Source organism: Lissotriton helveticus, chromosome 2_1 (assembly GCF_964261635.1).
Source record: "Lissotriton helveticus chromosome 2_1, aLisHel1.1, whole genome shotgun sequence".
Taxonomy (NCBI): Eukaryota; Metazoa; Chordata; class Amphibia; order Caudata; family Salamandridae; genus Lissotriton; species Lissotriton helveticus.
The window spans coordinates 1418140268-1418162987 of record NC_136059.1 but is presented as its reverse complement, the minus strand read 5'-3'; the positions used below and the strand labels follow the sequence as shown (position 1 = coordinate 1418162987).

The following is a 22720-nucleotide window of genomic DNA, read 5'->3' as shown; positions in this document are numbered from 1 at the left end:
CTGATGACAAAGCCAGCTCGTCATGGGCGTTACCTGCGCTACGCGGATGACGAGCTGGCTTTGTCATAAACAAGCCATTTTTTTTTTCAGCGCACAGCGGGAAAACGCGGTAGCGCGGTAGGGGTTAAAAAGCGTGGGGCTTAGGGCAGACCCCTGTGGGACTCCACATGGTAAAGAAAAAGGTTCAGATTTATTATTGTCCAGATCGACAGTTTGAATTCGATCGGTAAGAAAGGATTTTAAAAGACTCCAGGCAGTGCTATGAACCCCTGCTTCTGCCATATGGTCCATCAATATCTCTCAATGAACCGTATCAAAGACTGCCGAGAGATCCAACATAATTAGTATTGCGGCGCCTCCATGGTCAAAGGCCTCTCCAACCTCCTCTGTAGATTTAATCAGAGCAAGCTCTGTACTATGACCACCACGAAACCCATATTGAGTTGGGTCAAGTATGCTGTGTCTGAAGAAATTGGCTCAGTTGGATATTCACTGCTTTTTCTAACATCTTTTCGAGAAGAGGAAGGCGTGAGATAGGCCTCTAGTTACTTGGGTCTTTTGGATCAAGGTTTTGGTTTTTTAGTAGTGGAAAGATGGAAGCAATTTTCCATCTTTTAGGAAACTGCCCAGTGTTAAGAATAGTATTAAACAGAGGGGTGAGAGCAGTCCCAATAATCTCCGCGGCTCGTTTGCTCACAAAAGCAGAGCAGGGGTCCAGAGGGGATCCAGAGTGAATTGACATCAAGAGTTTGATGGACTCTTGTGTCTCCAGTGACGTAAAGCTGTCCAATATTGAGATTGTTTTACATCTCTTAGATGTGGTCTGATGACACGTTGTCCTCTTTAGATACATCTGTAAAAGAGGAAAAGATCAATTCCACTTTTTGTTTGAAAAAACTAGTTAACATTTCACATAATTCAGGGGTGCTGTGAGTTTTAGGTGGATCGGGGGAAGTGAGTTTGGCTATGCTTTTGAACAATTCTTTGGAGGAGGATTTAGCCTTGCTAATCTGCTCCGCAAAGAATGACTTTGGTGTCAAGCAGTGAGTTCCTGTAAACTGTAAGACTTGATTTATACACCTCTTTATTGGTCTCAGTGTAGCCTTTCCTCCCGGCTCGTTCCAATCGTTTGCAATCTAGTTTTAGTTTCCTCAATTCTTCAGTATACCATGGGGCTGATGGTGTAGCCCGCCTAGGAGACCACATTTTTACTGATGCTAACTTGCTACAGGCAGCCTCTATCCATTCTTTATAGGCTGTCGTGGCCTCCTCAACTCTTGCGAGCTGTGGTTTTTAGAAGATTATCTAGCTCTACATCAATGATATCGTTCCAAGCCCTAGTTTCTATCTGAACCTTAAGAGTTTAATTTGCGTTGGTGATGGGCTGGATGAACCATATTAAAAAGAATGGCAGAGTGATCGGTCCAAGAGGGTGGTAGGACCTCAGTGCAGGCCAGATTCGAATAATTGGAGAATATGCCATCTAGTGTATGTCGGCTACATGAGTGGGGCAGGCTACCAACTGCTTATGGTCCCCCCGCTCATTACTTCTTACAGCTTTATAGTGTCAGGGTTAGTGAGATCTTCAAGATAGAAATTGAAATTCCCCCATCAGCGTAAAAGAGTTAGCACAAAGTCCCTCCTCCACAGTGCATCAAGAAGCCCCCAACCCCCCAATCCAAATAATCCAGCAGTTACGAGGAGTGCTCATCAGAATGTCTCCTGCATCTGACTCCCGTCAGTTGTATTGGCCTCCGTCAGGTATAGTTTAAATGGTGCCCAAATGTCCATGGGACGGGAGGCCTAGGGTAACAGTTCCTCATATAGGTTCAGTGGCTCCTTACAGTATGTGAGGTCTTTCACCCATCATCTGAGGGTAGGACACAGTCCCACCCCATTTGTGGGCAACTAGCCTCTTGGCTATCGGGGAAGACCAAGGCGGTGAATCTAATAGCGTGATATGGTACTTTTCTTTACCCATCCCAGTAGTGCCACCTCTGGGGATCTCTGAATGGGGGTGTGAGGGGTAGTCACGCCTGACCGGGCGAACACCAAGGGCAGAACACAATTGGCGGCCCCGTAGCTTACCTGACAAAACAACAACACGGAGTCGAGCACCAGTAACGCCCCCATGTCCTTTGTTTATTCAGCGTCCGGGTCTATCCCGCGTCAAAGAGGAAGTGGGCGGGATTCACCCCGGAAGCGCACTGGTCCCGGATGTGAAAGTCGGGGTGGAAATGGACGGTGGGCGCAAAGATTCCGGAAGGGAGGAAGAACGCCGAGAGGATCAGGACAAAGGAAGAGACGCGGCGAACGGAGGCGAACCAGAAGAAGACGAGACGTGGTGCGAGGACTGGTGGTCCCCACAGGAGGTGGCTGAAGAGCGGCCGCAACTCACGAGCAGAGTTGCGGCGGAGCCGGTGAGTGGGGAGTGCTTGCGAGGTGAAGGGGAAGGGGAGTAGAGAGAGGTGTGGGAAGGCACAGGAGGATGGCGGGTGGTTTCCTGAGTTAAAGAAAGGGCCCGTAATCGTTTCTTTTTGTGTCAGGCTTTATCCACACTGTCCCCCATAACATTTAGATGCTCGATTTAGACGCTTGATTATTCTTTGATATTGCCAGTGGTAGTTGGTCGTTCCTGACATCTGTGACACACTGGAGGTACCAGTTATTAAAAGGGATGTAACCAGACTAAGATTGTGAATAACAACCATTGGTTCTGCTTATTGCATTGTTTAATGTATACACGACCTTAGCAGCTAAACCAACAACCTTATTCCTCACAAAACCCGCTCCCCTTCACTCCCCTTTCTTTGAAATCACCTATTGGGTGTGGTGACGGTAACCTGCATATAGGATAGGGAACCTTAGGAAGAACTGACGGCTCCTTGTTCTTCTTTTCTCTTCTGAGCCTCCCGGGGAAGGACCATACAGCCTGCGAAGCCCGCCCCTTTGGAACGCCGAGGAGACTTGGGATAGACGATGAAACCTATTGGATACGACTCAGACAAATTAAAGAGGGTCCCCAAGCAACACCAAGAGCCTTATATTTCCGTGTGAAGGACATGGCGGATCGGTGGCTGAAACCCATCACCGCCACCAAGGAGGACATTATGGCCAAAGTGTATTTGGAGCAATACTTATCTTCCCTTCATCCACCCATACAAAAATGGGTTAGACAACATGCCCATCTTACACTAGAGACAGCCGTGGAGATAGCGAGCGCCTACAACCGAGCACAAGAACACTACAGAAGGGCCGTGAGGAAAACCCCGGGAAAACAAATGCACAAGTAGGACAGCGCCCTTCTTGACCGTTAATGGTAAAGAAACATGATCCCATAACGGTCGTACCTGGACCTCCGGTTTTCCGCACACCAGGACCCCCTGTAATGAGAGCGCCAATCCCTGGTCCACTCCCTGGTCCACAATGTTATAGCTGTGGTGGAATGGGACACATTGCCCGTTTCTGTCCCCAGAAAGAGGAACCAATGGAGCTAGGCCTTACACGTAACTATTGTTGTCTTACCCAACCGACACGCCAGCCTGCTTATCGCTGTGATGTGACAATAAATGGTCGCCCCATGACTGCCCTAGCTGACATAGGATGCAGACAAAGTGTGGTGAGACCACAGGATATGGGATCAGAATTAGGCGCTATTGAGGGCACTGTTAATATACAATGTGTCCACGGAGATACGAAGACATATCCTACCACGCATGTACAAATACAACACACCACGGATCACGGGTCTGAGTTGGGAGTTGGGCTTATTCCTAGGTTACCGGAACAGGCCATATTAGGAAGTGACTACTCACAGTTGCCGACGCTTCTTAGGGAAACCAAACAGGAGGCGGACTGGTGGGGTAATGCTCCTTTTGCTAAAGAGGAGGACCATGAATGGCCCCCTTCCAAGCCCAGGAAATCCAAAACTCAAAGAAGGAAAGAAAAGGGACTATATGCAGGTGACTACCCTGCTGTGCCTGTTGAGAACCCCTGGGAGAGTGACAGACATTTTCATACTGCCCAGAGAGAGGATCCGGTTTTACAGGAAGCCTGGAATCAAGCCATAAGTCACAAGGATCCATCACACGTATGACCCTATTTTTTCATCAGAAACGAGTTGTTGTACCGAAAGTATGAACACAATAGTCCCCCGCAATTGTTGGTCCCTGCCCCATTTCAGGACAAAGTGTTGTATTTGGCCCGTAGTCATTTGCTAGGGGGTCATTTTGGAGAAGAGAAGACAGAACAACTGATAACAAAACAATTCTATTGGCCTGGTATACATAAGCGGATAAGGACATACTGCCGGGAGTGCCCGGTATGCCAGAAAAACAGTAGGTATAGACCCCCTAGAGCCCCTCTACACACACTCCCCATCATTGAGGAACCTTTCTACCGGATTGGGATGAATATCATAGGCCCCCTTTTACCCTCACGGAGTGGATGTCGATATGTGTTGGTATTGGTGGATTATGCCACACGTTTCCCGGAAGCAATTGCTTTACGCCAATCCAATGCAGCGAGTATAGCTAAGGCAATGATAGCAGTGTTTTCCAGGGTGGGATTTCCAAAAGAAATTCTCACCGACCAGGGGACCCCAGTTGTGTCTAAACTAATGAAGCAGGTATGCTCTCAATTAGGTATTAAACAAATACGAACGGCGGCATACCATCCCCAGACTGATGGTTTGGTAGAACGTTACAATGCTATCCTAAAAAAACTTTTGGCCCTCGAAACTAAACGATGGGAAGATATGTTGCCCTTAGCTTTATATCAGATGTCAGACCCAGAAAAGTACCGGGTATTCCCCTTTTGAATTGCTTTATGGGCATCAACCACGTTCCCTCTTAGACATGCTTCGAGAAACCTGGGAAACTGAACCTCACAGCACAACCCCATTGACAGAGTATGTTAGCAACCTAAAAACCCAACTAGGTCAAATACGAACCATTGTCAAGAATAACTTAGAAAAAGCACAGGAGTCCCAGAAAGCTCAATATGACAAAAACACCAACGATAGGTCCTTTTCAGTAGGCGATGCGGTGCTTTTGATGATGGCCTCCTCGGACCACAAGTTACTGGGACAATGGCAGGGTCCCTACATAGTATTGGAAAAGGTGACCCTTGTCACATACAGAATAGAGCTTGACAAAAAAAGAGGTACCTCACAAATATACCACATCAACCTATTGAAGAAATGGGAGGGACCGCTTCCCACTTTTGTGGGAAACATTGAAAACTTACAACCTATGTATTGTCAGTGTATTGACAGCGATTTGTCCACCCTGATGAAAGATGATCAAGTCGACAGACTGAGGCCTTTGCAAGATGTGTTTTCCTCAACTCCGGGGAAAACCACGTTGGTCGAGCATGCCATTAAGACCATCCCAGGAAGACTGGTCCGTCTCCGACCTTATCGCATACCAGAGGCTCGCAGAGCCACCATTAGAGAGGAAGTCCAAAAGATGCTTCAAATGGGAATTATACAACCTACAGTGAGTGAATTGAATTCACCCATTGTTCTCGTACCAAAGCTGGATGGCTCGGTGCGTTTCTGCATTGACTTCCGAGAGGTCAATAAGGTATCTGAGTTTGACACCTATCCCCTTCCCAGGGTGGATGACATGATAGAGAGAATAGGGAGAGCTAAATACATCAGTACCCTTGACTTATGTAAAGGGTACTGGCAGATCCACTTGAGAAAACAGGACAACGAAAAAACTGTGTTTTCTACCCCTGACGAGTTGTTTCAGTTCACAATGTTACCCTTCGGGTTACATGGAGCACCTGCCACATTTCAAAGGGCTATGAACATCATCCTGCAACCCTATGAGACATATGCTGGAGCATATATAGATGATATAGTCATCTATAGTGAATCCTGGGGCCAGCATCTGAACCATCTGTCTAATGTGATTCAAGCCTTGGGTAAGCATGGACTCAAGATAAACCCAGCCAAGAGCCATTTAGCCGGCCAAACTGTAAAGTATCTTGGGTACTTGTTGGGGGAAGGAGTAATACGTCCCCAAAGCAACAAACTGACTGCCATATCCCAGATTCCCTTTCCCCGAACAGCCAGAGCTCTTCGAGCTTTCCTGGGATTGCTGGGATATTATCGAAGGTTTATACCCCAATTGTCACAGATTGCAGCCCCTCTCACCGATCTCCTCCAAAAAAGTGTAAGAACTGAGGATAGATTGAGGAACCCTAGCTCGGAAGTTGTGCAAGCATTTGAAATGCTGAAGGCGTCATTGACCTAGGACAGAGTCTTAGCTAGTCCAGACTACTCCTTACCCTTCATCCTGCAGAAGGACGCTTCCGATTAGGGGTTGGGAGCGGTGCTGTCCCAGAAAAATCATCAAGGCGAGGAAAAACCCATCCTGTATATCAGCAGGAAATTATTTCCCCGAGAACGGAACTACGCCGTAATCAAAAAAGAAGCTCTGGGGATAAAATGGGTCATTGACTCACTGAAATATTACTTGGAAGGAAGGGAATTCACCCTCTATACTGACCACGCGCCATTACAATGGTTGGCGCGCAACAAAGGGAACAATGAACGAGTGTTACGTTGGTTTCTGTCACTACAACCCTATAGATTCCATACCAAACACCGCAAAGGAACAGAACAGGCAAATGTTGACTACCTTTCTAGATACCCCAGTGAAACCCCCCCCAACGGGAAGGACAGCAAGCGAAAGGGGATGTGAGGGGTTGTCACGCCTGACCGGGCGAACACCAAGGGCAGAACACAATTGGCGGCCCCGTAACTTACTTGACAAAACGACAACACGGAGTCGAGCACCAGTAACGCCCCCATGTCCTTTGTTTATTCAGCGTCCGGGTCTATCCCGCGTCAAAGAGGAAGTGGGCGGGATTAACCCCGGAAGCGCACTGGTCCAGGATGTGAAAGACGGGGAGGAAACGGACGCTGGGCGCGAAGATTCCGGAAGGGAGGAAGAACGCCAAGAGGATCAGGACAGCGCGGAAGGCGAAGGAAGAGACGCGGCGAACGGAGGCGAACCAGAAGAAGACGAGACGTGGTGCAAAGACTGGTGGTCCGCACAGGAGGTGGCTGAAGAGCGGCCGCAACTCACGAGGAGAGTTGCGACGGAGCCAGTGAGTAGGGAGTGCTTGCGAGGTGAAGGGGGAGGGGGATAGAGAGAGGTGTGGGAAGGCACAGGAGGATGGTGGGTGGTTTCCTGAGTTACAGAAAGGGCCCGTAATCGTTTCTTTTTGTGTCAGGCTTTATCCACACTATCCCCCATAACCTTTAGATGCTCGATTTAGACGCTTGATTATTCTTTGATATTGCCAGTGGTAGTTGGTCGTTCCTGACATCTGTGACACACTGGAGGTACTAGTTATTAAAAGGGATGTAACCAGACTAAGATTGTGAATAACAACCATTGGTACTGCTTATTGCATTGTTTAATGTATACACGACCTTAGCAGCTAAACCAACAACCTTATTCCTCACAAAACCCGCTCCCCTTCACTCCCCTTTCTTTGAAATCACCTATTGGGTGTGGTGAAGGTAACCTGCATATAGGATAGGGAACCTTAGTAAGAACTGACGGCTCCTTGTTCTTCTTTTCTCTTCTGAGCCTCCCGGGGAAGGACCATACAGCCTGCGAATCCCGCCCCTTTGGAACACCGAGGAGACTTGAAAAACCTCTTAAAAGAAGAACCACAGGAACCAAACAGTGAACCCCGAGACTATATTGCATTGTTAAATAAACACAGTACAACTGGCACACTATATACAGCCTCCTCGTCTGTTTATCCGGCCCGCTCTCCCACAGGGGGTATCCACAATGGTTTGTAATGTGTGAAAAAATGTGTTCGTAATATATCTGTATTCCCACACATTTCCATGCCAAATAGAACAAGCATTAGAAATGCAATCGGGCTCGGATTTATTTGAGTTTGAGCTAATGGCATTATAAATGCCAATGTATTGTTGCTATGTGTTGTGGAGTGTGTTCATGTGGTGTGTACTGCCAGTGATCTCCTTGTGAGTGTGAGAATATTGCACCGTTACTGCCTGTGATGTCCTTCTTCTGAGTGTGAGAAGCTTGCACCTCTGCTGGCATGTCTCCTTGTGAGTGTAAGAACTTTGCACTGGTGCTGCCTGTGATGTCCTTCTTGTGAGTGTAAGAAGCTTGCACTGCTGCTGCCTGTGATGTCGTTCTTGTGAGTGTGAGAAGATTGCACCTCAGCTGCCTGTGGTCTCCTTGTGAGTGTAAGAAGCTTGCACAGCTGCTGCCTGTGATGTCCTACTCACTACTCTACTCTGCACTCACTACTCTACTCACTACTCTACTCACTACTCTACTCACTACTCTACTCACTACTCTACTCACTATTCACTACTCTACTCACTACTCACTACTCTACTCACTATTCACTACTCTACTCACTACTCACTACTCTACTCACTATTCACTACTCTACTCACTATTCACTACTCTGCACTCACTACTCACTACTCTGCACTCACTACTCACTACTCTGCACTCACTACTCACTACTCTGCACTCACTACTCACTACTCTGCACTCACTACTCTACTCACTACTCTACTCACTACTCTACTCACTACTCTACTCACTACTCACTACTCACTACTCTACTCACTACTCTACTCACTACTCACTACTCTACTCACTACTCACTACTCACTACTCACTACTCTGCACTCACTACTCACTACTCTGCACTCACTACTCACTACTCACTACTCTGCACTCACTACTCTGCACTCACTACTCACTACTCTGCACTCACTACTCACTACTCTGCACTCACTACTCACTACTCTGCACTCACTACTCTGCACTCACTACTCTACTCACTATTCACTACTCTGCACTCACTACTCACTACTCTGCACTCACTACTCACTACTCTGCACTCACTACTCACTACTCTGCACACACTACTCCCTACTCTGCACTCACTACTCACTACTCTACTCACTATTCACTACTCTGCACTCACTACTCTGCACTCACTACTCACTACTCTGCACTCACTACTCACTACTCTGCACTCACTACTCTACTCACTACTCTACTCACTACTCTACTCACTACTCTACTCACTACTCTACTCACTACTCTACTCACTAGTCACTACTCTACTCACTACTCACTACTCTACTCACTACTCTACTCACTACTCACTACTCTACTCACTACTCTACTCACTACTCTACTCACTACTCTACTCACTATTCACTACTCTACTCACTACTCACTACTCTACTCACTATTCACTACTCTACTCACTACTCACTACTCTACTCACTATTCACTACTCTACTCACTATTCACTACTCTGCACTCACTACTCACTACTCTGCACTCACTACTCACTACTCTGCACTCACTACTCACTACTCTGCACTCACTACTCACTACTCTGCACTCACTACTCTGCACTCACTACTCACTACTCTACTCACTATTCACTACTCTGCACTCACTACTCTGCACTCACTACTCTACTCACTATTCACTACTCTGCACTCACTACTCACTACTCTGCACACACTACTCCCTACTCTGCACTCACTACTCACTACTCTACTCACTATTCACTACTCTGCACTCACTACTCTGCACTCACTACTCACTACTCTGCACTCACTACTCACTACTCTGCACTCACTACTCACTACTCTACTCACTACTCTACTCACTATTCACTACTCTACTCACTACTCACTACTCTACTCACTATTCACTACTCTACTCACTATTCACTACTCCGCACTCACTACTCACTACTCTGCACTCACTACTCACTACTCTGCACTCACTACTCACTACTCTGCACTCACTACTCACTACTCACTACTCTACTCACTACTCTACTCACTACTCTACTCACTACTCTACTCACTAGTCACTACTCTACTCACTACTCACTACTCTACTCACTACTCACTACTCACTACTCACTACTCACTACTCTGCACTCACTACTCACTACTCTGCACTCACTACTCACTACTCACTACTCACTACTCTGCACTCACTACTCTGCACTCACTACTCACTACTCTGCACTCACTACTCACTACTCTGCACTCACTACTCAGCACTCACTACTCTGCACTCACTACTCACTACTCTACTCACTATTCACTACTCTGCACTCACTACTCTGCACTCACTACTCACTACTCTGCACTCACTACTCACTACTCTGCACTCACTACTCACTACTCTACTCACTACTCTACTCACTACTCTACTCACTAGTCACTACTCTACTCACTACTCTACTCACTACTCTACTCACTACTCTACTCACTACTCACTACTCTACTCACTACTCACTACTCTACTCACTACTCACTACTCTGCACTCACTACTCTGCACTCACTACTCACTACTCTGCACTCACTACTCACTACTCTGCACTCACTACTCACTACTCTGCACTCACTACTCACTACTCTGCACTCACTACTCACTACTCTACTCACTACTCCACGCCCTACTCTACTCACTACTCCACTCACTACTCTACTCACTACTCTACTCACTACTCTACTCACTACTCACTACTCTACTCACTACTCACTACTCTACTCACTACTCTACTCACTACTCTACTCACTACTCACTACTCTACTCACTACTCACTACTCACTACTCTACTCGAAATACCACACACACACACACTCAGCAGCAAGCAGAGCGTGGACATAAAATTAAAAACTAACGGCAGGCCCAATAAAGAAATCGTCACACACTCCAACACGCTAAATGTCACATACATATTAAATGGTATAAAGGACAACTGGCACAAACATACACACATGTACCGTCTGTAATATAAAGATAAGCAGCAAACACAATAAATGCTATACGTACAAACGAAACTGTACACATCTACCCAAATGACAACACCCATGCACCAAAAACTCAAACGTACTACATAATACCAAAGAGGAGACAGAAACTAGTTAACAGATATACAAGTAAATTAAATAAACTCCAAAGAGCACAAAATAAGTGCAAGACATACAAACCAAAAGGCACACAAGCGACACAATTAGCAAATGAACCTACCAACAGAGATTTGTTAAAAGTCGCCTAAATGCACATTATATGTACATAATCAAATGGAATTCAAATGCAGCTGAAATGCCCACTCCGATCATTAATCTGTGAATGAAGCACAAATGATGAAACACACAGGGCCTGGATAACTATCTGCCCACCAGCGCTTATTAATAAAAGACAAATATCGCTCTGAAACGTTTACTTTGTTCCAGGCAGAAGGGATTTATTCCGTTTTCAATGTGAACAAGGCCCGAATTCTATTCCTCTCAGAAAAGTGCAGCTACCTCTGTCACATTACAAGGTAAAAATCTGTTTCTCATTAGAATATAAATGCAAATAAAAATTCCTGTTGTCAAGAAATATTTTCCAACTGGGTGGGCCTGCACACTTCCCTCCGGCTCGATTTCACACTTCTGTTTCTGCAAAGAACTTGATAAATCTTCTTTCCAATTGGTGATGGAAAAACGTAAAACTCCCAAATACTAATTTAAACATACAAACGTTCGAAATGTGCAGCAAAAACGAAACTAGACCGAGAGAGCGGAACCAAAGTGAAAAAAAAAACATGTCTGCAAGAGCCAAACATACACATGGGCCGCTTGAAGTCACATTATTATGTCAGTCACATCATAGCGCTTTAGGGCTTTCACCTTATTCACAACCACTTTCACTTCCCTTACTTTTCTGAGGCACATTCAGGTTCTCTATCTATTCTAGACTCTCTGTATTTCTCTCTATCCCATCTCTCTGTGTCTCTCCCGCTCCTGCAAATACTGGGCAAATACTGGTATTAGGCGCTACAAACTACTCCTGCCCTTCCCTCCTAGACATTTTGCACCTCGAGGCACTGTCCCTGGGCCAGTCTTTGGGGTACTCGTTTGCTGAGAACCTTGACCTTCTGCGCTTAAAGGCTCTGTGTCCAGGACCTGTGGCTCACTATGCAGCCTACTGCACCCCCCTCATGCTCCGGCACACTCGGGCTGATGACTCTTCTAAACTAGCGTTCATGGGCAGCTGAGAGTGCCTCGAGGCGCGCCGCGCGTGGCATGGACAGTAATCCCTAGTGCCCTGTGCAGGTCGTGCTCAGTAGGCTGGAGGAAGTGGTCTGCGTGGAGAATGGCATCCAAGCTCTGGGGTACAGCTATCAATACAGGGGCCTGTTCTCAGTCTTTGGCTCCTTTCTGATAAGGCAGCTCAGTTGGCTTATGCACTGCCTGAAGCGATCTGCTTTTAAAGTGAGAGTCACGATATCAGTTTAGCAGGGCCCCCCAATCCTGCTAACCTGACTGCCTCGGGTTCAACAGCTTAGGGAGAACTGGTGATGCGTGCAATAAAGGAACGATCGTTGCTCATACACTTAACTATCCCTGAATAGGAGATATAAACACATGTAGGACTTAGAGGGGGATTTTCTTGCACTGTCAGTGACCTAGTCAAAGAGGTCACGAACGAGCCGAAACTATCAGAACTCCAACTTTCCGCACAAGGACCCCATAAATACATTTGCCCAGGGCGCCCCAAATGCATGAAACTACCGGCATGTTATTAAAGCGTTACAGCGTAACAAGGTTCTATAAAATTAATTACCTTGGCCCCGGGGAGGAATGCACGCCTCGAGTCATTAGAGAATACTGCATTTAGTAGATTCTTGCTGCGCTGTAATGGAACCCCAAGAGGTACGACACTCTCGGTTGGCACGAGTTCGGGGAATAATAGAGGTAGAGATAGCGCTGCAATGGATTTCATTCGGCCCCTCGAAATATAGGAGTTGGGCGTGCTCACTTCACTCGCTCCACACGGCGAGCACACAACTGACACCGAACCTCACAGGAACCTTTAAAAATTGCTGTAAACAACGCATTCTACAGAAACTGTATTACCCTATTATACGAGGCGGCAAAACCCAAAATGCATTTAGAGGTAACTCCGCAGCATCAGCGTGGGGGCAGGTTTAGGTCCCTTGACAGATGAAATATTGGCCCATTGCTGTCCACAAACGGATGTGCTCCCGCCCAAGCAGTCAGTGGCGTCTAATCTACTACGGCCACACTCAGTGTATATTGGACTCCCTAATACATAGACTGGGGCTGAAGGAAGACCGGGTGTGTCTGTTGTGGGGAGGAGGGTGCAGAGTTTCTCCACCAGGACTGGAGTTCTGCAGTGGCTTGTAGGTTTTCGTGTGAAGTCTTCGCTTCTCTACAAGAAATCACTGACGTCCGTTTTTTTTTTGGCGAGTTTTAAATAGCGCTAACTTGACCCGAATCGGGTATCAGAGCGCTTTACAGAGCACCAGTTACGTTTCATGAGGACACAACACTCACCTTTAAAGTTGCTGGGGACGGCCGCCGGTGCAATCTGCAGACTCCAGAGTTCACAGGAGAGGAGGGGCTGGGGCCGGGAGGAGCAGCTCATGCTCGCAGTCCGCAGTCGCAGGCTCCGCTCAGCTAGAAAGGAATTTGAAAAGGAGGACGTGGGGGGGGGGGGGAGCCCTCGTCGCCCCTGCGTACACCCAGTACACACAGGCCATGCTTCCTGACTCAGAGGGGGTGGGAGGGGCGCTGAGGAGAGAGGGAGGACATCTGCGAGCTTACCGTGCCGCTGTTCTGTTGCATGCAATGGTGTACGCGCTCGCACCATCTGGCTTGCATTACACGGGCACTCTGACAGCTCGTAATTAAGATTAATCACTCTGCCATGCTCGTTCTCGCACACAAAATGCCACATCGGGCACGCGTAAATTACTTACAGCCTATCACTTCAAGGCTACTACATACACAGCACAGGGAAGACGAATCACTGACCAGATGACAGAAAACGCTAAGGAATGTGTGGAATTCCTCTCACCAAGGCCCTAGGAGATACTTCTTTTTTTTCTCCTTTAACATTAGTTCTCGAAACTCCTCCCAGTTTCACTGGGGAGGAGTCCGAGCCCTAAAAAACTGCTTCTTCCATGTTACATAGCTCACATGGAGAATACGGCCTCAATTTATCCTTGTGTAAAGCGGCTGAGTGATAATATATTCTGAATAGGAAGAGCTAATGTATAAGCCTCAGCCTACTGTTAGGCAATAGCTCACCGGTCTGAAGGCAACAGAATTCTCAGATTTTATTGGGGAGTGGCACACCAAAGTCCACCTCCAACCAGGGCGCGCAGGAAGGTTGTGCATAGGAGTATTATTTTATGTTTCATGGTATAATGCGGTTATAAATCTCTTGGGCATTTTTGTCTCTAGAACCTTTGCCAAAGGCCTTTGGCTCCAGAGGAAATTCGTCTGATATATTTCTGCTTGCAGCTCTAAGTCTATCTAATCTGTTAATTACTACTCCACAGTTCATACAGTCTGATCAGGCAAGTCGTTTTAGTATTTTTAGCTGGGGGTTATTAGTTCCCACTGCTGCCATTGGGAACAATGGGTGTTTGTTCAGCAGAATGTCAGTGGCATCGATTATTGTGTTCCTTGTTCTATCTTTTAATTTTCCGAAGGCTTTGATGGTGCAAAGCACTGAGTTTATTTTATCTCTTTTTACATTTGCCTGGACCAGAAGGCAGCCTGCAAAGGTATGGGGGATGCACCATCTTGTTCCACTGCAAAAAGTGCCATAAAACGTTGGAGGTGGAACCAATAGCACACAGACTGCGCTTGTACACATGTATAGAACAATTCTAAATCAGGGACTGTGAAGGCCCCCAATTTATAGGGTAGTGTCAGTGTTTCTCAGATTACTATGTGACTTTTCACAGCCCAAGACATCCTAATCAGCAGAGACCGCAATGAGTTAAAAAAGCTGGTGGTTTGCTAAAAAGGTACGTTAATAAATAAGTCTAACAATTTAGAAAGACAATCATTTTGGTTAATCCAAGTTTATTCGACATTGAAAGTGGGATCTTAATCCGCCTGTTCATTTGTTCCTCCAGAGTGGTAAGTGCCTGGCATAATTCAGTTGTATGACCACTTCTCCGTCGCAACGTAACAAAATACCCAGGTATTTAACTGGCTTGGTGCACCATACCTGTGGAAAGTCACCTCTACTCTTCCTGCATATTCAAGTGGAAAGATAAAGGACTTCTCTGAGTTTATTGTGAGACCTGCCATGTTTCAAAACCTAATAAATGAATAGTGTCATGTCATTAGCATAGAAGGAAATTAGATAGGGTCTGTTTAAAAAGTGCAGAGTGTACTTTGTGTGGTGCTGCTGTAGTTTAGCTGGTAAGTGTTCCAGAGCCACAGCAAAAAGGATGGGTGGCAGTGGGCATCCTTGTCTGGTACACTGTCTGGTACACTGGAAGGATATAAAGACTTCCATCACCAATCCCCCCTCCTCCACCTCCATAGATTATCGAGTCCCACCAAAGTCATGCGGTTCAGTATATCACTATGCAACACGCAGGCTAGCCATTTACTTGACAATTAAAAGTACTGGGCTGTTCACCAGTTGGATTCACATGGTACATCGTGCAAATAAAATGCATAGATCATTTGTGCTTTTATGCAATATTAAAATTTCTTACCCTGTGATGGATAAATGTGAGTGACAGAAACAACCTTTTCTGCAAAGAAAAAAATATGAATATTGGTTACCTTCTAGGAGCTTTTTTGAAAAACGATTATGACAAAAAGACATACATTTAAATGCAACTCGTGGATTGTAACCAAAATGACAGGTTTCTTCTGGGTCAGATTTCCTGCAAATAAATATCAGCTCTAGATTACACTAAAGGCGCACCAGTCCTTCAAATATATGACTCTACGTGGGCTTTGAGGTATAGCTTACAGTTATACAAGTGCAAACAACTGTAAATTCAATCGTACGTGACAATAAAACTTTAAAACTATATGCAGCTCATATAAAGGATGTATGTCAGCGCTTTACAAGTTTTTTTCCTGAGAACCATTCCGTTTCTTCATTGAGTGTCGAAGTCCTCCACCTCGTCTGAAGTTATCAAATATTGACAAGCAAGCAAAAAATAACATGTTATCTTGTGAGCGTGCAATTGAATATTATTGACGAGTTTACTGGTGGAAGTTAGCGTATATTGAGATATCTACAAGGACAAATATAGCGTAAAGAACGCAGAGCCTAGAGGGCAATGTAAAGTCCTAACCCACCAAAACTAGCTCCTGAATGAATGAGCTATGTGCAGAAAATAGTTTTTTCATGTGAACATAGCTTTTCAAACATCTCTGATCTACTTAACATCACTTGTAACAATTACAATAAAGCTTATAACATTAACAACCGTAATCGCGCAGGAACCATATCTTCCTGACTGCCCAGGACTGCAGCATCTCACCAATGTGCCACTACTGGGACTGAAGGCCTGTCCTCTCAGTGCTGCTATCTGCCAGAGACTTCAGGCCCGAGCGCAGAGGTTTTCTGGGGTAAATTAAAGGCCAACAACGCAATCCTTTCTCCCTACTGCAAGGCCCATGATTTTTAACTCCTCCAGGAGGACTCCTAGAATGTGTTAAACCAACAGTATGTGATGCCATCTGGAGAGGACAAACTACAAAGAATGCACGAGATGAAGGGTAACTAGAGGCAACTACCTCTACAGCTGCACTGAGCAAAGTCAACAATGCCACTGACCGTCGGCCATTGTTGACCAGAACGAGCAATAGGCACAAATACATCAACTTGCAATTTCTTTCTGCATTGATGGATGGATCCACGTGGAGGAAGCTGTGCCCTACAGTTTCTGCAGTGTCCAAAAAGTTTCTGCTGTGTCCCACAGGTTCTTGATGAAGCTAATCAAGCTTTTAGATGGTGTTCAAAAGCTGTGCTGGGTTTTCTGGTGCTGCTTGAGAAATGGATGTGCTATGCAGAAGTCCTGCTACACACAAGATGCATGGAGGGTACTCGCAGTAGCTGTTGGCCAGGCATCAGCTTACCTGAGTGGAACAGAGCAGCCAGTGTGCCCTAGTGGGAGAGAGTATGGAGTCTGGAAGTATTTTCCAGAAGGTGTGTTTTACTCCAGTGGGCTCCAAACGAAGTCTGTCCATTGAGTGATGGTGTGAGAGATGTATCTTGAGGAATGGAACAGTAGATAAACAAGCATTTGCAATGTAATAGGTCTCGCATTTACGCGAGTTTGAGCTATTGACATTGCAAATAATAATGACTTTTATTTTTGTTTGTTTTTTAAAACATAAATAAAAGGCATTATTATTTACAATGCCAATAGCTGAAACTCTCGTAACTGCGAGATCTATTGCATTGCAAATGCTTGTTGAAATTAAGTTTCAACTGCTCACAAAGTAAACGAATCTGAAACAAAAGGCAGGTTGTCGACCAACGGCAAGTGGTGTAGAGATCGCTGAATTATTTTAAGAACACTTTCTGTATATGCTACATGTATAACTTTCTGAAAAACACAATAAAGAATTAAAACTTAAAAAAATAAAAGAAAGGCAAGTAGAGGAATATGGCAAAGTACAACATATTAATAGAGGGTTCGGAAGCTGAAGCTCTTTTTTCTTGTTATAACAAGCAATTTTAAGTAAAGCATATCATATTTCCAGAGAACCTCATGTCTATGGGAACGCCACTCACCACGGTAACCTCTGACATGGCCTCATGACGTTGGTGACCAACTAAGGCGCTCCAATTTTGCTGCCTTCAAAAGGGAGCGCGGGGGGGTAGATCACCAGCGTGAGGATGGAGGTAGTTTCAAGGGAATGAGAACGACACGCTGAGGGGCTGAAGTTACAAACCAAATACTGTGCCCGGGAATCTATGCCTCGCAGAAGTGGCAATTGCTCCTCCTAGGGGAGACACCAAAGAAACACACAGTAAATGGCTTCCCTACACATGAGGCCGCAGTCATCCAACAAGTGCGGTATAGTGTGTATAATTAGAGCAGTTGTTAGCCTGTTGATTGCTTTCTTGCAGTCAGGTTTACGGTGCATAACATATAGAACAAGCAATGCTGGGGGAAGCCCAGAAGGGGTGAAAGTAAAGTGCAGCCCGGCAGCGCAGCGGAGCACATGCCCGTGCTTGTCGGGCAGCCTCGGGGTGCACAAACAGGCTCCCCAGAAAAAAAGGGACCCAACTCTGGGAGCCTCCCCAGCGCAAAGACGCCCCCTGCATGCAAATGTGAAGCGCAATCTCGCGCCGACAGAGGAACTCACTCTCGGCTAGGAAATTCGATCTTGAAAACCTTCCTCCGCATCGACAAAAGATCTCACCCTCAGCTGCGATTGGATAGTTGTGCATGAATGAATATAGCGCTTTCAAGGTGCCCGTTCAATCCTGCACTAGGCGCTTGCTCGAGCTAAAAAAATATAAATGAGAACACTCATGCCCCCGCCCACCCTCCTTCTGCCCCTATAAGTTTTAATAACGAGGCAGATTAGAACAAATATTCATCCAATCCAAGCATTCGTAGAACCCCCACTAAGCCAGTGGAGGTGTGGGTGTTGCTGTCCGAGAAGCGTTCACGCGGGTGGCGCTTACTTTCAACCCCAACACCAACATGCTTTTAAACAGCTGGATCCCCCCAACTTTCCTGAAAACACTTTGCTCCCATTGCTGCAAGTCAACGGCACCTTGAGGAGTCGCGCTGAATGGTGCACTTCTGTCCATTCACCAAAGCACAGAAATGTTTTAATAACGAGGTACTGGAGGGACCGACATTGCCCATATGTGAAGTCCAAGGGACGTTAGTAATGTAGGGTGCCAACCCCTGAATATTTCAAGGTCGAAGGTGAGAGTTGACCGACGTCAAACTGGCCGTGGAAATGGGAGGCGGGCAAATAGGCCTCAAACTTCTAAAATAGTAGCGAGGGCACACAATATTAAAGAGATGGTCCAACTTGAACCGCAATGAAGAAATGCAGCATTACCAGCAATCATGGCACTATGTCACACAAGCCAGTCTGTGAAAACACACTGCCCATCCCTCAGAATTTTCAATGAAAAAAGACAACAAACTGCACCGTGGAATTACCTATCGGGGTGTTTGAGGCATGCCCAGTACTGTCCTTCTAAAGGGAGGGCACCAGATATGCAACAGGGTATTTTCCAGGGTGTCACCCCTTTGTCTCTCGTCTCAAAGACAAGTGTCAGGGCAATGAAACGAAGAGGGGGGCTGGCCTCTTAAGAGCCCTAACCTCCTCGCCCACTAGTTTAAGCAGGCAGGCGAGCTCCACCAATGGGAGGTGGGCGTGCATGGAGCTGGGGGCTAAGCAATATTTCAGGGCTGTTGTTTGCGAGTGGGGAGCAGGTGCAGGCAGCAGGCTGTATCTGCGCTTATTTATCACCTGTGTGCGCCGCAGAAAGTGGGTGAGAACATGTTCTTCAGCCTGTCTGGGAAAGCGAAAGCAGGCATGCGTAGGGACCAAAAAAATGCGCACGCATGTGCACAAAGATGGCGTTGGGCTGTCCACATGTGCGTGCATTTTTTTGTCCCTACGCGTGCATGTTTAGCTTTGCGATGGCGAGAGCAGCCATCTTTGTCCATTTGGGCGCGTGAATTTAGCTTTGGCTGAATTGATTCCAAAAGGTCCTCTCCATGACGAGAGCAGCGCATGCGCTGCTTTCGCAAGATGAGACCTAAAAATAAGGTGAATGACAAAGACGTTTGACCCCTCGACCCATTGAAGAAAAGAGTCTGCAGAATAGGTACATGCGGACTCAGCCACAGGGGAACTAATCAAGGAGCAGAAGATGATGCAAGTGGCTCTGTACAGCATACTGAAGAATCTTGATAAAAATGGCAACAAATGGTCACAGACACTGAACCCTGCTCAGAGAAGATGGAAAGCAGAGTGGCTCGAGTTGAAGCCGCTGTGGGGGAATTCCTGAACAGATTGCAGTGGATAGAGTTCTGCGCTTTATGTTGGATGTTGGACGAATAAATTCAGAATCTGACAGCAATCCATGGGGCTATGCTTCAGCTTGAGAGTAAAACTCAGATGCTGATCAATGCCAGGGGCGCTGTGAATATGAGGGATTTAGGATTTCCCTTCTTAGCCCTGAAAAGCGTGTTAAAAACGTACTCCAGTCCCTCTTTCAGGAACGTCTAAGCCCTCCCCACTACTCTTGACCTGCCTTACTGAAAACCACTTACAGACCCACTACAAGGTCACCCAAAGCCCTGAGCTATCATGAATTTGATACTATATAAAAACTGGGTTAAAATGGGAAAATCTGTCTAATAAAACTCCTTTGTGTACCATCACCAAGACTGAAATCTGCTCCTTCTGAGTCAGCACAGAAACATTAATCGTCTGCTCTGTGATGGAGGTCCCAGTAGACTTTTATGGAGATCTTTCCCTTTTAATCAGAATCTTCAGCATATCTGTGCTATAGACAAAAGTCACGGCTGTCTTTCTTCTATAAATTACCTGTTAAATTCCGATCAGGCAGAATGTGACTCTGTAAATTCCTGCATCATCTTCTACCGAAAATTTGCTATTTCTGCAGAGTCCCCCGCAAAGTTTTTGGCCTTTTTGTTCACACATATTTGTGCTGGATTTAGAACTCTGTACACTTTACCCCAGTAACCATGGGTAAAGTGCTTCTGCTTCTCCTTTCAACATAATGAGGTTGGAATAACCCTACCTGGCATATTTAACTTACCTATAACTCCCTAGTATGTGGTAGCCACAAAGTACACACAATCAGTAAGGTGACTGCCAGCAGTGGGCTGCAGCACTCATTGTGCCACCTGCTGCAGTGACAATGCAAAAATGATTGCAGGCTTGTCACCAGTAGCCTGGCTCTGGAGGTCAAAACTGAAAATGTGACCAGTTAAAATAGCCCCTTTTGACAGTACTAAAAACCTCCTTTTAAAAATGTATAATTCACTCTTAAGTAAGCCTTACTTCCCAATAAGGCAGAGACCATGGCATTTAAAAATAGGATATGTCAATGTTAATGTTAAACATGTCCTTAGAGGGACTAGCACTTCAAAGCTATTTTCACTATAGTTTTGCTCATTGAATTTGTTGTAATTGTTCAACAGAATTCAATTTAATTGTAAACGCTAATGTTGCCTATTACGGAAACACTTACTTTAGACAAAGTTACTTTTTGCCTGCTTATAGCCTCTGAGGGCCTGTCTGTAAGTATTTAGCTGTCATCTAGCAGTGTGATGGCTCCCCTATGGTGAGGTGTGAACTGATCCCAGGAGCAAACAAAAGGATGACCTGAATGGGCAGAGTTGATCCATCTGAACCTGACAGCCTATGTAGGGCAGGCTGGGAGGATCCTCCTTGACATTAAAGTTTTATTCCGCTTGAATGTCCCTTCCTGCTTGACAGGTCTGCTTGAGCTAAAGAGGCCACCACTGTCAGAGGCAAATCTCAGTTGACATGTGACCAGGGCCCTTCTGTGGTCTTCCCAGCAATTCAGACCTCAGCCACAGAGGGCTTCTTTTGACACCAGAGTCACAGCCAGTTTGACAGGTCTGCTGGGTTTACATATTTCATTTTGGGCACACTTGAAAGGAGGGAAATAGAAAGGCAATACAAGTTGTGTGCATCCACTTCCTGGTTGCTGAAAGCTCAGCTTTGGCTTCAGCTTTGGATTACCCAAACTTTTGTCTTTGATGTTTGCTGGGAGACCTGAGACTGCTCAAACCTGGAGCTTAGGGTTAGCTGGGGAGGACACTAAGATTACCTTAGTACACTTATAACAAAACACCTCTACACCTCAGAGCCCAAGTTAAGTGAGGTTGAAGACTTTGTCCATCTTGAAAATTTCTAAAGTGGTTAGGTTTATCCCTGATAACATTTTCCTTATGGGTTAGGGCATCCACAGGGGTCCTTTCTATTCACTAGCCTATACGAGGCATAAATGTGGCACCTCCAGCTACCCACTTCAGAACACACCTGGAGCTGTGGAAGATCAGAAGAGGATTGAAGCTACCTGAGACCCGTGACGAGCCTAGACAATAGGAACTGCTCTCCCTCTTGAAGCCAGGACAAAGAAGTGAACTCCAAAGGTCACGAGGCTCATGGTTAACCTGCAGGGAGACAACAAGCTACAAAATGTTTTCTCCTGAAAATGTCCAACTGACCATTGGCAACTCGACTGGAGCAGGACTTTCCTGTTGGCCTCCGATTGCCACCCCATGAGTCTCTAAGTGCCTCCCCTGAGGTCCTGGGGGTGCTTTAGAAGTGTACTCCTGTGGTGGATTGGTACTAAAGTCAGAAGGTAAAATATCTGAAAGGGGCAAAACCGGCTAGAGTATCTAACCTGCACTCCAACGCGGTCTGCGTCAAATTGTACCTAGATCTTCTTCTACAGCAACCAATGACAAACATTGGCACTTTGTTTTTCGTGGCACAATTTGTACTTAAAACTGTAAAAATGTATTCCTCCGGTTCCCCTTATTGGATTTTTGCTATTGAGGTGTCATTTTGTTTATTAAGGTTTACTCTGTTCATCTAATTTTATTGTTTTGCATTTGGAATTTATTACTGTTTTAGTACTGCATAAATATTATTCACACCCCACATCTAAGTTAAGCCTGTCTACTCTGTGCCAACTCTACCAGGGGGTTGAGCTCAAGTTAATTTAACAACTTCAGACATTCACCCTAACAAGGACTGTGTTTATTATTTGGGTTAGGTTCTCACAACTCTCAACTAATATCCCAATTTCTTACATATAACATTTGGTGTAAAGT

General features: G+C 45.9%; 1 protein-coding gene across 1 annotated transcript in view; it reads right to left on the bottom strand.

Annotated features, from left to right (window-relative positions):
* DGKQ (diacylglycerol kinase theta) overlaps nucleotides 1–22720 on the bottom strand; it is a 1501752-nt gene that overhangs the window by 180099 nt on the left and 1298933 nt on the right. The window contains exon 14 of the mRNA XM_078676348.1: nucleotides 15596–15634. Within this exon, the coding sequence (XP_078532474.1) occupies nucleotides 15596–15634 (39 nt within the window). The remainder of the gene's footprint in view (nucleotides 1–15595; nucleotides 15635–22720) is intronic.